This window comes from Canis lupus, chromosome 14, assembly GCF_003254725.2.
Source record: "Canis lupus dingo isolate Sandy chromosome 14, ASM325472v2, whole genome shotgun sequence".
In the NCBI taxonomy this organism is placed as follows: Eukaryota; Metazoa; Chordata; class Mammalia; order Carnivora; family Canidae; genus Canis; species Canis lupus.
The window spans coordinates 44,901,068-44,918,077 of NC_064256.1; the positions used below are offsets into that span (position 1 = coordinate 44,901,068).

The following is a 17,010-nucleotide window of genomic DNA, read 5'->3' on the forward strand; positions in this document are numbered from 1 at the left end:
ATTTGTTAGGCTCACATATGTGAAATATCATTGGGTAGAACTTTAGGAATGGCTGGGTGTAGGTGCTCAAATGTTATCACTAACAATTTCTCTTAACTTCACTTTCTTTTGTATCACTTCGTTGTCATGTTGTTTCTCTCACTGTGGAGGCAAAGATGGCCACCAACTTGGCAGCCCCAGCTGGAAGAAACCTCTTTCTCAGTTCCAGTAGGGCACCCATCTATTATACTTGTTAGCTCGAGAAGGATTATGTAGCTGTCATGGAAACAATCACTGTGGTCAAGGAGGTGCAGCACTCTGACTGGCCAAATCAGTGTCATACACCCACCTTAACACCTGGGTGGCTCAGCGGTTGAATGTCTGCCTCCGGCTCAGGGCATGATCCCAGGGTCCTGGAATCGAGTCCCACACCGGGCTTCCTGCAGTAAGCCTGCTTCTCCCTCTGCCTGTCTCTGCCTCTCTCTCTCTGTGTCTCTCATGAATAAATAAATAAAATCTTTAAAAAAAACAAACAAAAAAAGGGCAGCCCGGGTGGCTCAGCGGTTTAGCACCATCTTCAGTCCAGGATGAGATCTTGGAGACCTGGGATCAAGCCCCACGTCAGGCTCCCTGCATGGAGCCTGTTTCTCCCTCTGCCTGTGTCTTTGCCTCTCTCTCTCTCTCTTTCTCTGTGTGTGTTTCTCATGAACAAATAAATAAAATCTTTTATTTTATTTTATTTTATTTTATTTTATTTTATTTTATTCAAATAAATAAAATCTTAAAAAAAAAAAAAGAAAGAAAGAAAGAAAAATTTCCTGGTCACCAACCCAGTGTGAAATGCAAAGCACTGTGATCACTTCACAGAGGCATGATGGACCCCTACCCACCCCAAACTGGTTTACCATCATGACTGATGATGCCACATATGCACCATGAGGTAGAAAGAAATATATTACTCACATATTGAGACTTTCTAGAAGAGCATTTCAGATACTTAAGCTAGTCCAAAAATGGCTTCAGCAAAACAAAGGTGAGTGGTTTTATGCTGCATAGGAGGTGGAACTGGGTGAGTGTTCACACTCACAGGCTAAGATTTTGTGTAGTTTGAACTTCACCTCTGGTGCCACATGGACTTCCCTATCAGCTTGCCCCCATGTGGGGCCAAAGGGGTAAAATGGAGGTGAGGATTGAAAATTATCAGTGGTGAGCATCCAAACTGGAGTGAGACGATTTATTACACAGGGCCATCTCTCAGATTCAGTCCAGTTTTCTGGTTGTGATAGACTCAATGTAGTAACATCTCACCCATTAAGTAATGAAACAAACAGGAATTCTTTCCCTGCTGGTTATAATTTGAAAACACTATTCTTTTTTTTTTCTTTTTTGAAAACACTATTCTTACTTGCCCCTCTATATTTATGCCTGTAACATATGGAGAGGTGTGCAGATATAGTTTCTTTCCAGAAAAAGAGTAAAGTGGTTATTACACAACCATGAATACACAGCAAGTCAGTCTTTACTTTGTACCAAGGCACCTAGCCCAAGTGAGAGACGCTTTATTTGTTCTCCTTCCCTGTCCTACCCCGTCTCCATCTCTTATATCCTCTCTACCCTATCCAGATTCATTCTCAAGCCCAGCCATAGGGCTTTGGTGTCGGCCCAGTGGTAAATGGGTGGCTGCAGTTGGTCCTGACTCTGTTTTACTGGGTAGGCTTTAAGCCTTTCAGAATGGAACAATGTAAAAAAAAAACTAGACCTTTTCTTGCTTATCTTGGTCACCTTTTGCAAGCATAACTGTCATAAATGCCATTATTTTGCTCACAGGATATATTATTTTACCTATTTATTTTTTGCCAGAAAAATCTACATGAGTTTGCTGTCATTCAAATATTTCATATAAAAAGGGAACGTAGCAATAGGCTCAGGGTAGTATGAAAAAAAAACGAAACAAACCCCTGCAGGTTCATGTTCCTCTATTTACATCTGGGAGCAAGCTCTCCCTGATAATTAGGCATAGGCGCTGCGCTTGTCGTATGTCCCCTTTGCAGGTGCAGCCCTGGGCACACTTGGCACAGTCCATTGGCAGCAAATGCAACTCCTGTAAGAAGAGCTATTGCATTCTTACAGGAGATGCATTTGCATTCTCTGCATTTGCAGGGACTGGCACAGGTGGAGGAGCCACCGGTGGAGAGGGAGCAATTGGGGTCTATTTTGGGGTCCAATGCAAGTGGTAAAGAGAGGCCCTTGGGCTGGCTGGAGGTATGGTGGTCCACAAGGTATATTTCACTAGCTTTTATCTTACCAGTGACCTTTTCTCCACTAGGAAGATGGAGGAAGGAAAAAGTGAGTAAAAGAAAGATCACGTTCTATTATATATTAAAGAAACATGGCTAGCTTAGAGGATAGAATGCAAATCTTTTTTTTTTTTTTTTTTTAAGATTTTATTTATTTAATCATGAGAGACAGAGAGAGAGAGAGAGGCAGGCTCCATATAGGGAGCCTGACATAGGCCTCGATCCCGGGTCACCAGGATCAGGCCCTGGGCTGAAGGCGGGGCTAAACCGCTGTGCCACCCGGGCTGCCCTGTCTTTTTTTTTTTTAAACCAAAAACCAAATTCAAAGAATTCTTATAGTAAAGGAGGCAGTAAACCCCCAGGGGTACATGTTCATAGTCGTCTGTGGCATAGTGGAAATGTGAGAAACCCTGTATTATTTCTAACAGTTTGTTTATTTATTTATTTTAAAGATTTTATTTAGGGATCCCTGGGTGGCGCAGCGGTTTGGCGCCTGCCTTTGGCCCAGGGTGCGATCCTGGAGACCCGGGATCGAATCCCACGTCGGGCTCCCGGTGCATGGAGCCTGCTTCTCCCTCTGCCTGTGTCTCTGCCTCTCTCTCTCTCTCTCTGTGTGACTATCATAAATAAATAAAAATTAAAAAAAAAAAGATTTTATTTATTTACTCATGAGAGATACAGTGAGAGAGAGGCAGAGACACAGGCAGAGGGAGAAGCAGGCCCCATGCAGGGAGCCTGATGTGGGACTTGATCCCGGGACCCCAGGATCACACCCTGGGCCAAAGGCAGGAGCCCAACTGCTGAGCCACCCAGGCATCCCAATTTCTAACATTTTTAACTGGTGTTCCATTAACAGTTTAGTAGTTAGTAGGATTGGAGGGAGAAGGGCAGACAGCCCTTTATTGGAGGCTTGAGGTAGATAAGGTTGAGGGAAGAAGGGGAGGCACCAAATGTAATTGCTAATCTGTGGCAAACCTTGTTGGTCGCCAGCCCAGTTCCCCTTCCTTCCCTGCTAAGAGCACTCTGATTTCATTCAGGAGTCCAAGGCAGCTGTCTACTTCGGAGAAGACTGGTTAGAGAGGAGGGACCCCTTCCATCCCCTCTGAAGGTGAATCTTGATTAGTCTTAAGGGCTTTCATAGTAATCCTATTCCTCTTCCACTGATTGGTTCAGCGATGGGCACGTGATGCAAGTTTAGTCAATGAGATATTTGTCTGAGGACAGCTTTATGGAAAGCTCCCCCATCTTAATAAGTGATTCTTTCTCCTTCAGGATGGCTCTGCCCACATGTGGGGGCCAGTTCTGGGGCAGCCATGAGGGGGCAGCGGCAAAACCAGAGGATGACTGAGGAGAGGAGACACTTGAGGTCTTGGGGATGTTCTGGAGACACTTGATTAACCTGGAGCTGCTTCCCACCCAGACTTCCTACTCTAAGAGACAGTATATCTCTTTTTGCATTAAATGATTTTGTGTTGGGTTTTCTATTACTCATTGGTTAGTGTGATTCCTCAGATTTACATAGTATTTAACAATAGCCTTTTTTTTTAAGATTTTTTATTTATGTCATGAGAGACAGAGAGACAGAGAGACAGAGAGAGAGGCAGAGACACAGGCAGAGGGAGAAGCAGGCTCCATGCCAGGAGCCCAACGTGGGACTTGATCCCGGGACTCCAGGATCATGCCCTGGGCCGAAGGCAGGTGCCAAACCGCTGAGCCACCCAGGGATCCCCAGTATTTTGCAGATTTCCATCCCTCATGTGTTGCTTCAGGTGATCTTCACAGAAACTCTGGGGAGGTAGGGAAGACACGTCACAGACAAGAACACTGATGCTCAGAGAGTAGGGGGAGGGGTGGCTCTATAAGCAAGTCTAGGGCTTTTCATCTGAGCACATGGGAATTTCAGGAGTGTTGTCAAATAGTGTGAGTGGGATAATTTGCTAGAAACTTCTGGGAGGGAAGAAGAGGGGGCGCTGCTGGAAGCAAATTTCTCCCCCTTCATATTTGCCTCAGGCCAGCTCAGATGGACTTTCCAGGGATGTTTTTCTTAATGCTGGCCTTTTCTTTATCCCTGCTCTGTGTGTGCCAAGTTAACAGCTTACCTAGTTTAGCCTCCAGGGTTTACTGCTCTTGGAAGATGTGATTCATGGGACTTCCTTTATTTCAGGCTCAATGAAAAGCGGAATTCTTTCTTTGGGGCCCAGCTTGTTTGATTTTCCTGATAACATTTTGACTTCCTGTATAGAGGGGATAGGACGGAACCCAGTTTTTTGACTTTCATCTGGACCAACCCTTTTCCAGATTTCCTTTCGCATCCTCCTCCAGCATGTGCTGCTCCACACTTCCGTTGGCCTCGGACCTTTTGTATGTTTCTCCTGTTTTGTCCTTTTCTTTCTTTTTTTTTTTAAAGATTTATTTATTTTTATTTATTCAGAGAGAGCGAAAGAGAGGCAGAGACACAGGCAGAGGGAGAAGCAGGCTCCATGCAGGGAGCCCGACGTGGGACTCGATCCCGGGTCTCCAGGATCACACCCCGGGCTGCAGGCGGCACCAAACCGCTGTGCCACCAGGGCTGCCTGTCCTTTTCTTTGATTGTGTCACAGTTCTTGCTTACTGGGTCTCTATTCTCTCATTGATTCTCATCTATTTTTCCCTTCTTACTATCTTTCTCTCTCGCCACCCACCCTCCGCCACCCCAAGCCCTACATTTTATTTTATTTTATTTTTTTCAAGCCCTACATTTTAAATCCAACACCCTCCCTTTCTTTCTGGTCCCTGTCTCACCTTCCCCTCCTCTTTATCTTTCTGACTTTTGAGTCTACTTGATGACTCTTCCTGACTATGAATAGAGTTTTTATTTTTTAGACTTGGAAATCCTTACAAAGTCACCCCCAGAAACTCAATGGAAATAATTTTTTAAAATTATTTTTTAAAGATTTTTCTATTTATTCATTTGAGAGAGAGAGAGGGAAAGAATGAGGGACAGCATGAGCAGGAGGGAGGGTCAAAGAGAGAGGGAGCAGATTCCCTACTGAGCAGGGAGCCTGATGTGGGACTCGATCCCAGGATCCTGAGATCATGACCTGAGCTGAAGGGAGATGCTTAACAGACTGAGTAACCCAGGCACCCCAGAAATCATTTTTTAAAGTTTCAGCTTGGGGGTGTTCGGCTGGCTCAGTCGGAGGAGCACGTGAATCTTGATCTTGGGGTCATTTGAGTCCCATGTTGGATGTGGAGATTACTTAAATAAAACTTAAAAAAAAGTTTCAGGGGTGCCTGGGTGGCTCAGTCAGTTAAGTGTCCACTCTTGGTTTCAGTTCACATCATGATCTTAGAGTCCTGGGATTGAGCTCCAAGTCAGGCTCCATGCTCAGCGCTCAGTGAAGAGTCAGCTTAAGGATTCTTTCCCTCTCCCTCTGCCCCTCTCATGATCCCTCTCTGTCTCTCTCTAAAATAAATAAATATTTATTTATTTTTATTTTTAAAAGATTTATTTATTATTATTTATTATTATTATTACTTATTTATTTATTATAGAGAGAGAGGCAGAGAGACAGGAGGAGGGAGAAGCAGGCTCCATGCTGGGAGCCCGACATGGGACTCGATCCCAGGTCTCCAGGATCATGCCCTGGGCTGAAGGCAGCGCTAAACCGCTGAGCCATCCAGGGATCCCCTAAATAAATCTTTTTTTTTTTTTAAAGTTTCAGTTTGATTTTAATTAGTTCTTTTTTTTAAGCGAGAGAGGAAGGGTGTGAACACGTGGGGGGAGGGGCAGAGAAAGAGGGAGAGAGAGCCTCAAACAGACTCAATGCTCAGTGTGAACCTGACACAGGGTTTAATCTCATGACCCAAGATCATGACCTGAGCCAAAATCAAAAGTCAGACGGTTAAGCAACTGAGCCACCCAGGATCCCCTTAATTAGTTCTTAGTATAATGCTGTCATTAAAGCCAAGAGGTAAATTTTCTCTTTGGTAGATTGCTACAGAAGTCCAACGCAAAGAATGGTTGGGATTTAGGGATGTTGAAGAGCACAGATACTGTTTGATCACATAATTAACATTTTTAAAGAAGGACAAGAAATCAAAGCACTGGGAAACCATTAAAGGCAAAATGGGAGTGGCAGTCACTACTCAGCCTATCTCTTCCTACATGTGTCTTCTTTCCTGTCCTGGAGTATTTTCTTTCTCATATCTCAAAGGATTTTAGAATTGGTATGTCTTGGAAATCAACCCCTTCTTTTTATAGAAGAAACTGAGGCCCAGACAGGTGGCACATGTCACCCACAGTTGCAGTAAGAGTGGAAGATTCCTGACTGGAACCAGGTTGGCTTGTTTCTGTGTAAAACTGAATTTTGTTTAAAAAAGATCTTATTGGGATCCCTGGGTGGCGCAGCGGTTTGGCGCCTGCCTTTGGCCCAGGGCGCGATCCTGGAGACCCGGGATCGAATCCCACGTCGGGCTCCCGGTGCATGGAGCCTGCTTCTCCCTCTGCCTGTGTCTCTGCCTCTCTCTCTCTCTCTCTCTCTCTCTCCGTGTGACTATCATAAATAATAAATAAAATTTAAAAAAAAATAAAAAAGATCTTATTTATTTGAGAGTGAGCAAGTGAGAGAGAGACAGAGAGAGACAGAGAGAGGGACAGGAGGACAAGGGGAGGGCAGAGGGAGAGGCAGAAGTAGACTCCCCAGTGAGCACAGAGCCCCACGTGGGGCTTCATTCCAGGACTCTGGTTTCAGGACCTAAGCTGAAGGCAGACCTTAATGGACTGAGCCACCCAGGTGCCCCAAACTGGATCATTTTTAATAAATATGTGGCACAGTCATTAAAAACCATAAAAGAACATTGAAAAGTACAAAGAAGAAAGCAAATAATTACCCCAAATTCAACCGCCTATAGATAGCCTGTGGTAATAGAATGAATTATTTTAATAGGTTTTCTATTTCCGTAGAATTAGCTCTATTAGGAACAAAGAACACTTATTTAGTGCGACATGTAATTTCTCATTAGATCCTGGGATCTAATGAAATCTAAAATTATCTTACAATTACCATGTTTTCTCTTCATCTTGCAGGGCACACACTGTTTATTACTTTGCCGACGGTCACCTACCTAGGAGCTAACTAATCCACATAATGGTGTATTATTCCCTTGATAAATTGTTGAATTTTATTGCACACATTTTATTATCTTCGTAGCTCTATTTATAAATTAGAGTGGTGCCCAGTTTCTCTCCCTCTCCCTGCGTTTGCCAGGTTTTGGTATCAGGATTGTTTGCTTCTAAAAGCAGCTGAAGGATCCCTGGGTGGCGCAGCGGTTTAGTCCCTGCCTTTGGCCCAGGGCGTGATCCTGGAGACTCAGGATCAAATCCCACGTCGGGCTCCCGGTGCGTGGTGCAGGGAGCCTGCTTCTCCCTCCGCCTATGTCTCTGCCTATCTCTCTCTCTCTGTGTGACTATCATAAAAAGAAAAAAAAAAAATTAAAAGCAGCCGAGAGACTCTTGGTGCGTTGCTTTCATGAGTTAAAATTTTTAATTAAAAAATTAATAAATAAGAACCACCAACTCTAAGCTAAGCATGCATTTTTTAAGTACTCTAATGACCCTCTTGGGGCTTCTGGGTCTCTATTGTGAGGTCCTACCTAGCTGAATCACGTGTGTGCGACCATTTGAGATGTTTGCTAGTTAAGTCCCAGGTCACAGTGCATCCACTAATGGCTTGGGGAACGCTCACAGTAACTTAAAACCTTCTCCTATCGGGGGAGTCTCGAAATACATGCCTCTCCTTTTCTCTTTAAGTATTATCCTGGGGGCCGCCTGGGTGGCTCAGCGGTTGAGCGCCTACTTTCGGCCCAGGGCGTGGTCCTGGAGTCCCGGGATCAAGTCCCATATCTCCATGCAGGGAGCCTGCCTCTCTCATGAATAACTAAATAAAATCTTCTTTTATTTTTAAAGATTTTATTTATTTATTCATGAGACACAGAGAGAGACACACACACACAGGCAGAGGGAGAAGCAGGCTCCATGCAGGGAGCCCGATGTGGGACTTGATCCCGGGTCCCCAGGATCACACCCCGGGCTGCAGGCAGCGCCAAACCGCTGCGCCACCGGGGCTGCCCCAACTAAATAAAATCTTAAAAAAAAAAAAAAAAAAAAAAAGAAAAAGAAAAAAAGTAGTATCCTGGAAAAAAAAAAAAAACCTAAAGAATGATTTTGGTCTTTTTCTTGTAGAATCTATTCTTCTTCTATTCTTCTTCTTCTTTTTTTTTTTTTTTTTGTAGAATCCATTCTTGTAACTAAGTTAAAAAAAACAAAGCAAAGCATAATACCAATCTAAGTTTCCCTCGCTTCCCAAAGCAGCCCGAAGTCGCTGGATCCGCGGCCACGTAGGAGCCTCCGGCGGCGCTAAGGCTGGAGTCTCCGGGGACAGGCGGAGGCGGGGCCGCGCGCGTGCGCTCTCGCCCTCCAAGTCTGGGCAGAAGCCGGGTCCCGAGGAGCGGTCGGAGCGTCCCTCGAGGACAGGTTGCCTCCGGCGTTGCCGGCCCCTTCCCGGGGCGGGGCGGGGCGGGGCGCGGCTGCGGCTCCTCCCCTGCTCGGCTATGGCCGGGGGTGGGGTGGGGGCGGGGGTGGGGGCGGGGTGGGGCGGGGGCGGGGGCGGGCGCCGGCGGAGGGGGTGGCGGCTGCGGCCCGGGGAGGGCCCGGGGAGGGCCCGGAGTCTTTCCACGTTTGCAAGCGCCGCGGCGCGCCCAGCTCCGACCCGCGCCCCGCGAGCTCCGCGCGCCCTCGCCGCCCCCGCGCCCCCCGCGCCCCCCGCGCCCTCCTCGCCCCCGCGATGGCGCCCAGGGCCCGGGGCCGACGGCCGCCGCCGCCGCCGCTGCTGCTGCTGCTGCTCTGGGTGACCGGGCAGGCGGCGCCCGTGGCGGGCCTGGGCCTGGACGCGGAGCTGCAGGTCGAGCGGCGCTCCGTGCCCGACGAGTGCCCGCGCACCGTGCGCAGCGGCGACTTCGTGCGCTACCACTACGTGGGCACGTTCCCCGACGGCCAGAAGTTCGACTCCAGGTACCGGCCCCCGCCGCAGCGGCCCCGCCCGCCCGCCCGCTCCCCCGACCCCGCGTCCCCGGGCGGGCCTTTCCCTCCCGCCGGCCCTCCCCCGGCCCCGCCCCCGCGAGCCCCGCGCCGCTCCTTCCCCCGCCTCCCTCCACGCCCGCGCTCGGAGCCCTACATCTCGGGTGACCCTACCTGCGCGGCCCTGGCCCGCCCGCCCGGGGCCCGAGCCTCCCGTAGGACCGGGCTCAGAGCGCTTGGAACAGGTCCCGGCCTTCCTGTCCTCCCAGCGCGGCCACACAGGGCGAAATCGGCCCCTCCGCAAACACCCCCCCCCACCCCAAGAGTGAATGTTGATGTCTGTCTGCCACCTCCCTTTACGGGCCCTTCCACGGGCCCCTTGAGCCAGGGGATGCCTGTCGCAGTACATGATGATGATGACGACGACGGTGGTGATGAGCTGCCGATGACACAGCCGTTAACGTTGTGGAGCTATTGCCCTGAGCCAGGGTAGCGAGAGCTCTCCGTACAATGAACTTATTCAGTTCTTACCTTAGTAGGTACCATTATGTTGCCACTGAGGTGACTTGAGGCCACTGGGGCTAAGGAACTTGTTTGAGTGGAGTCCCACCGGAAAACCCTGACAGTCCGAGGCCAGAGCCTGTGCCTGCTGGTACTACTGCCCTTCGTTTCTTGGCTCTTGGGCTTGGGGTGGTCCAGAGCAGGTCTCTCAGCTTTGCCCAGGGGCCCTGGAGTATGCCCAGGATTCCTTCTCTCCTCTCTGCCCCAAGATCACACACCAATACCTGCCCCCAGCCTCTCTCCAGTTGAGCGTTCGGGTTAGGAGACCTCTTCCTCCAGCTACCCTCTGCTCTCCTCCCCGAGGCTTTGTTACCAACCCAGGTCTGTGCCTGTGCTTCTCTCCGTCAATGACCAGTCTAGGCAAAGACAGCGTTTGTTGAGCCTCTGCTGTGTGCCCTCCGCTGACCTAGGCTCACTCCAGAAGTTATCTTCCTAAAGATTCTTGTTGCCTCTCTTGCCTTTTTTGGAAATTTCAGACAATGAATATCCAAAAGCTGTTCATGCTAAGTGGTACATAGCAAGTGCTTAGAAATAGTCTGTTGTTTCTTATTCAAGAAACAGGCAGAGACACAGGCAGAGGGAGAAGCAGGCTCCATGCAGGAAGCCAGAGGTGGGACTCGATCCTAGGTCTCCAGGGTAACACCCTGGGCCGAAGGCAGTGCTAAACCGCTGAGCCACTCGGGCTGCCCCCTCTGTTGCTTTTTAAAAACAGCTTTATGTATCTATCATTCACATGCCATACAGTTCACCCATTTAAGGCATACAGTTTGGTGGTTTTTAGTATATTCATAGATTTGTGCAACTATCACAACTATCTAATTCTAGAAAATTCTCATCACTCCCAAAAAAGGCTGGACCCATTAGCACTCACTCCCCTCCCCTCCATCAGTCACCACTAATCCACTTTCTATCTTTATGTGGAATCATAATTTCTGGTGTTTTGTATCTGGCTTTTTTCCGTTAACGTGATATTTTCAGGGCTCATCCATGTACTGCATTCCTTTTTCTGGTTATATAATATTCTGCTGTATGACTGTGCCATATATTGTTTGTCCACCAGTTGATGGTCATTTGCATTGCTTATACTTTTTGGCCAATGAACATTTATGTACCAGGTTTTGTGTGGATATATGTTTTTCTTTCTGTTGGATATGTACCTAGCAGTGGCATTGCTGGGTCCTATGGTAATTGTTTAATTTTTTAAGGAACTGCCAAAACTGTATTCCAAAGTGTCTTCACCATTTTACACTTTCACCGGCAACGTATGAGTGAGTGGTCCTAGTTCTCCACATTCTCCCCCAACAACTGTAATTGTCTATCTTTTTTATCCTAGCTCTAGCTATCCTAGTAGGTGAGCAGTGGTGTCTCGTTGTGGTTTTGGTTCACATTTCCCTCATGACTAAAGATGCCGAGCATCTTTTTGTGTATTTATTGGCCATTTGTATACCTTCTTTTATTTGCTTCTTTAGTTAGAAATAAGGAAGAATTTCCTGCTTGTGCTGTTGGTAATGAATAATTCCCACTAAAACAAGCTGTGTGATTGTTTTCTACCCTCTAGTTGTGGCAGCCACTGTGAGGCAGTGTGGGACAATGGAAGACATTATCACTACCATCCATTCAGCAAATGTGTGTGTAGTGTCTGCCCCAGAAGATGGTATCTTTCCCTGTCCCTACAGCTTATAGTCCAATTACATAATGTGATATGTACAGAAACAATAATAGCATACACTTTGGTCTCATGTGGAGTTCACACAGTTTTTACCATGTACCTTTTGATGTATGAATTCATTTACTCTCAAATTCATTTAACCTCACAAGACAATGAAGGAGGTACGTCAACAACAAATGAAGAAACCAGGGCTCAGAAAGTTCAAGTAATGTGCTCAAAGGACCTGGCTACTAAGTTGTAGAATGAGGCTTTGAATTTAGGCAGTGTAGCACCAGTCTATGGTTTGGGGTTAATAGTCGGTGCATATATATATATATATATATATATATATATAATGAAAGAAAGGCAAGGAGCTGTGGAAACACACAGAAAGCTTAACTATTTGTCGTAAGGGGTTGGAGAGAGGGAGAGTGGTCAAGATGGAGTTCTAGGATTGCAAGGATAAGACTGAAGATGGGGATCCCTGGGTGGCGCAGCGGTTTAGCGCCTGCCTTTGGCCCAGGGCGTGATCCTGGAGACCCGGGATCGAATCCCACGTCGGGCTCCTGGTGCATGGAGGCTGCTTCTCCCTCTGCCTATGTCTCTGCCTCTCTCTCTGTGTGACTATCATAAATAAATAAAAATTTAAAAAAAATTTAATAAAAAAAAAAAAAAAGACTGAAGATGATTAAAACTGACCAGGGCTGGAGTGCCTGGGTGGCACAGGTGGTTAAACTTCTGACTCTTGGTTTCAGCTCAGGTCCTGATCTCAGGGTCAGGAGATGTAACCCCACGTAGGGCTCCACGTTCAGCTTGGAGTTGATTTGAGATTCTCTTCCCCTCTCCCTAAGCCCCTCTTATGCATGCTATGTCTCTCTAAAATAAATAAATCTTTTTTAAAAAATTAAAAATTATATCAGAAAGGGAGACAGAACGTAAAGACTGCTAACTCTGGGAAACGAACTAGGGGTGGTAGAAGGGGAGGAGGGCGGGGGGTGGGAGTGAATGGGTGACGGGCACTGGGTGTTATTCTGTATGTTAGTAAATTGAACACCAATAAAAAATAAATTAAAAAAAAATTTAAAAATTAAAAAGAAAAAAGGGGGATCCCTGGGTGGCTCAGAGTCATAAGCCACAAAGAGCTTCTCCTCTCATAGAGCTTTCTTCCTGAGTCTCTGCCTGGCATTTGGGAGCAGTTAGTATCTTTTCAGCTTATGGACATTTGCACTTGCCAGGAGGCCCAGCCCGATAGTTCTTGGCCACTGCCTTGGACCTGGTTTCATTTTATTTTGGAGCCTCCATGGCCTTGTTAAAATGCTCCTGTGGCTGCTTGCTCCAGACGGAAAACAGCAGCTTCCCAGCTACGGTTTCCAGGGGGCTCCTGCTCCCACTTTCTAGCTCTTGGGAGCTCTTTGTCAGCCATTCCCGATTCAGCTTTTTTAGGAGTTCCATAGGGTTCCTAGCAAGAAGGGCAAGGGGGGCAGTCTGGACAGTCTTTCTGTTTGCTCTGTCTTCCTTCTAATGACTGAAATTGAATGTGTTCCTGTTAGCAGGCAGAGCTAGCATCCGGTCAGCATTTTCACAGCCTCCAGGCTTGTCTGCAAGCCCCTCAAGGTCCTGGTGGTCAGTGTATTATTGTGTGCCTACCACATGCCTTGTTGGGTTGGATGCTCCAACACAGTGGTGTTCAAACTATACATGCATCACAGTCACCTGGAGAGCTTGTGCTACACAGTTCCTGAATCAGTAGGTCTGGGTGGGGCCTGAGAATGTATTTGGCTTTTCTAAGTTCCCAGGGGATGCTTTTGCTGTCGGTCTGAGGACCACACTCAGAACTATTGCTCTAAAACAATCAAAGACTTATGAACAGAGGTCTGCTTAACTTTATTTTTTTTTTAATTTTTTTTATTTTTATTTTTTTTTAATTTTTATTTATTTATGATAGTCACACACAGAGAGAGAGAGAGAGAGAGAGAGAGACAGGCAGAGACACAGGCAGAGGGAGAAGCAGGCTCCATGCATCGGGAGCCCGACATGGGATTCGATCCCGGGTCTCCAGGATCGCGCCCTGGGCCAAAGGCAGGCGCCAAACCGCTGCGCCACCCAGGGATCCCCTGCTTAACTTTATATGTGTATTTAGTCATTTATTCATTCAACAAATATTTGTTGAGTATGTACTGTCAACACCTGGTGGGTATTGGGGAAAGGGGTGTTAAGGCTCACCCCTTCTGCAGGATTGGTTCTGAGAAGAGCCAGGGAGCCGGGCAGCACCCCCGATGGAGAAGTTAAGTGGTAACAGGGAGACTGGCCTGGTGGTGACATGGCTCACTTAGGCGAGGCGCTTTTACCATGTGAATCTGCATAGCAGCTCCTCCTATGGAAAAGCTACGTGCGGGATCCCTGGGTGGCTCAGTGGTTGAGCGCCTGCCTTCGGCCCAGGGTGTGATCCTGGAGTCCCGGATCGAGTCCCAAATCGGGCTCCCTGCATGGAGCCTGCTTCTCTCTTTGCCTCTCTCTGTGTCTCGTGCATGAATAAATAAATAAAATCTTAAAAAAATGAAAAGAAAAGCTATGTGATAAAAGGGAAGTTGCTGCTTGTCTGTTAGTCCAGTGTGGCTCTGCCAACTTTAGGAAAAGAGCCTAGCCTCCAGGCAGTTCTTACGAGGGTATCTTGAGGCCATTGCCATGCTTACTAAACACCCTGCAGGGGCACCTGGGTGGCTCAGTTGGTTAAACATCCGAGTCCTGGTTTTAGCTCAGGTCATAATCTCATAGGGTGTGAGATGAAGCCCTGTGTTGAGCCTGGTTGCTTGGGATATTTTTCCTCCTCCCTCCCCTTCCTCCTCTGTTGCCACCCCCCATGCTTGTGCGCTCTCTCTCTTTTTCTCAAATAAATAAATAAATAAATAAATAAATAAATAAAATCTTAAAGCCTGCTGTCTTTAAAACAACAGCAACAAAACACCTTGTGAAGACTCACTCAATGGCATTGCTTTTATTTTGTTTTATTTTATTTTTTTATTTATTCATGAAAGACACCGAGAGAGAGAGAGAGAGAGAGAGAGAGGCAGAGACACAGGCAGAGAGAGAAGCAGGCTCCACGCAGGGAGCCCGATGTGAGACTCGATCCCAGGACTCCAGAATCATGCCCTGGGCCAAAGGCAGGCGCTCAACCGCTGAGCCACCCAGGGATCCCCAGGCATTGCTTTGAATATTCAATTGTGGGTCATTGCGAGCGACTGCGCATTCATATTGAGTATTTAATTTGGTTATATTTTACTGGCTGAGAACTTATGTAGAATAAGATCTGTAAAGATCTTTTAAAAGATATTTTAACTTGTGCAGTTGCTGAAAAACGAAGATCCACTACAGCATTAGAATGATTTCACTTTGCTTTGCAGTTTTTCTCATAAAGATATCTTAATGTGCCAAAGACCATCGAGGCCAACGGCTCGCATCTCGGGGCCTGATCCTCTGTGGAGTTAGAATGGATGTGTTTCCCTCCTCTGCTCTTACTCCTTCCTCTCTTCTGTCTCACCTTCTTTCTCTATTGCAACGTTCTTCTTTCCAGCTGGTAGCCCATAGCTAGTTTGCCACTTCATTATGGGCTTGCGTTTTCCGCTTGCCATGGCTGGACGAGGTGGTGGTTTGGGGGAAACAGTCTGGGAAGCCCAGAGTCACCTGTGAGAGCACGTGGTGTGGGGAGAGAGGTGGGAGCCAGAAAAGTCAGGTTTTTCAAGTCTGTACGTGAGCTCAGGCTCAGTGGTAGGACTCAGCCAGCAGAGGGTGTTGAATCTTACCTCGGTCATCTCAGAGCTGGGCTGACAGCTAGGGGGTGAGAGCCTGCTTTCGTGCATTTCATGCAGGTTTCAGTCCCATCCACTGATGGCTCTGGCAGGACCACAGGCCTGTCAAGCAGGCCCCAGGTGAGCCAGTCATCTGAGTTGGCCTGAGATGGGACCAACTCTCAGGCACCCCAAAGATGGTTCCCATGCCCAGTGAGCTGCCTCTTTATTTTTTTTAATTTATTTTTATGATTTTATTTATTTATTCATGATAGACATAGAGAGATAGAGAGGCAGAGACACAGGCAGAGGGAGCAGGCTCCATGCCGGGAGCCCGACGCGGGACTCGATCCCGGGACTCCAGGATCGCGCCCTGGGCTAAAGGCAGGCGCTAAACCGCTGAGCCACCCAGGGATCCCGAGCTGCCTCTTTATTACCTTGCTTCCCCGCTGTTAGGAATTCTCAAAACATGCCACTCTCTTTAATGTTCAAAGAATGAATTCAGTCTAATGTATGGCATCATGAATACAATTAACGATACTGTACTGTATACCAGAAATTTAACTATACTTTATTTATACTTGAAATTTACTGTCAGGGTAAACCTTAATTTACTATTAGGGTAAACCTCACCACAAAAAGAAAGAAAATGGTAACTGTGTGAGGATATGTTAATTAGCTTGATTGTGCTGATTATTTCACACTGTATACACGTATCATACACATATACATATATGAAAATACCAGGTTATACTCTTTAACTATATGCAATTTTTATTTGTCGATTATACCTCAATAAAGATGGTGGGAAAGTATTGTATTAACATTTATTTGTCTAACCTGATTCTAAAACTGGCATATAGAGCAAGCTGATGTGTCCTCTCATCGCTGATCAGGACTTCAGTTCTAACCTCAGGGCAGTTTTCTCTCCCTTCTGAAATGGCCATTTCTCCTTTGTTTCTGGATCTGAGAACAAAATAATCTCAGCAACAAGTAGTATAAACACACATAAATTTTTATCAAAAGTTTTAAAGTTAATTTAAAAAAACAGTACCATAAAAAATAGTACCATATATTTTGCATATATTCGGAGTTTTAAAAACCAGTTAAGTAATTCCATAAAGCTTAAAACTGTAGCCGCCAAGCTGCTAGGAGTGAGGAAGGGGCTTGGAGTGGGGTGTAGCTGTAGCTTGGATGTTTTCAAGCTCCAGGCTTCCTTCTGCCCGGGCGCCTTCCACGCTGCACCTCTGCAGGCAGGGAGGCACACGGCTCTACCTGTGGCCAGGTCTCCTTTCGCTTCCCCTAGATTCTGTTTCTTCCCTACTATCTCAGATCCTACACTTCTCTTTCCATTCCGTCTTCCCAAATGTTGTTGCCAGCACTGGTCTCCTCTGTTTCCCTAAGTTGTGTTCTTTTGTTTTTCTTTTTTGTGAAGAGGAGCATAGGAACTTGGAGAAGGAATGGGCTTTGGGGACTCTAGGGAGGAAGTACGTTCAGTTTGACATATGTTCCTTTATTTTTAATTTATTTTTAACAGTTACTTATTTAGGTAATCTCTACACCCAATGTGGGGTTCAAACTCATGACCCCGAGATCAAGTTGCATGCTTTTCCAACTGAGCTAGCCAGGCTCCCCATGACATATGTCCTTTTATTTTTTTTTTTTTTTTTTTTTTTTTTTTTT

The 17,010-nt window shown here is 46.7% G+C and overlaps 4 protein-coding genes across 15 annotated transcripts in view; 2 read left to right on the forward strand and 2 right to left on the reverse strand.

The window, feature by feature from the left end:
* The window catches only part of KBTBD2 (kelch repeat and BTB domain containing 2), a 217,026-nt gene that overhangs the window by 79,123 nt on the left and 120,893 nt on the right, over positions 1-17,010 (reverse strand). The gene's annotated exons all lie outside the window — the stretch shown is intronic.
* Positions 1-17,010, forward strand: part of LOC112670699 (uncharacterized) — a 200,313-nt gene that overhangs the window by 59,734 nt on the left and 123,569 nt on the right. The gene's annotated exons all lie outside the window — the stretch shown is intronic.
* LOC112670700 (retinitis pigmentosa 9 protein) overlaps positions 1-17,010 on the reverse strand; it is a 204,606-nt gene that overhangs the window by 36,022 nt on the left and 151,574 nt on the right. The gene's annotated exons all lie outside the window — the stretch shown is intronic.
* The window catches only part of FKBP9 (FKBP prolyl isomerase 9), a 41,377-nt gene continuing 33,451 nt past the window's right edge, over positions 9,085-17,010 (forward strand). Inside the window, exon 1 of the mRNA XM_025464581.3 lies at positions 9,085-9,327. Coding sequence (XP_025320366.1) covers positions 9,101-9,327 — 227 coding nt within the window. The 5' untranslated portion in view covers positions 9,085-9,100. The remainder of the gene's footprint in view (positions 9,328-17,010) is intronic.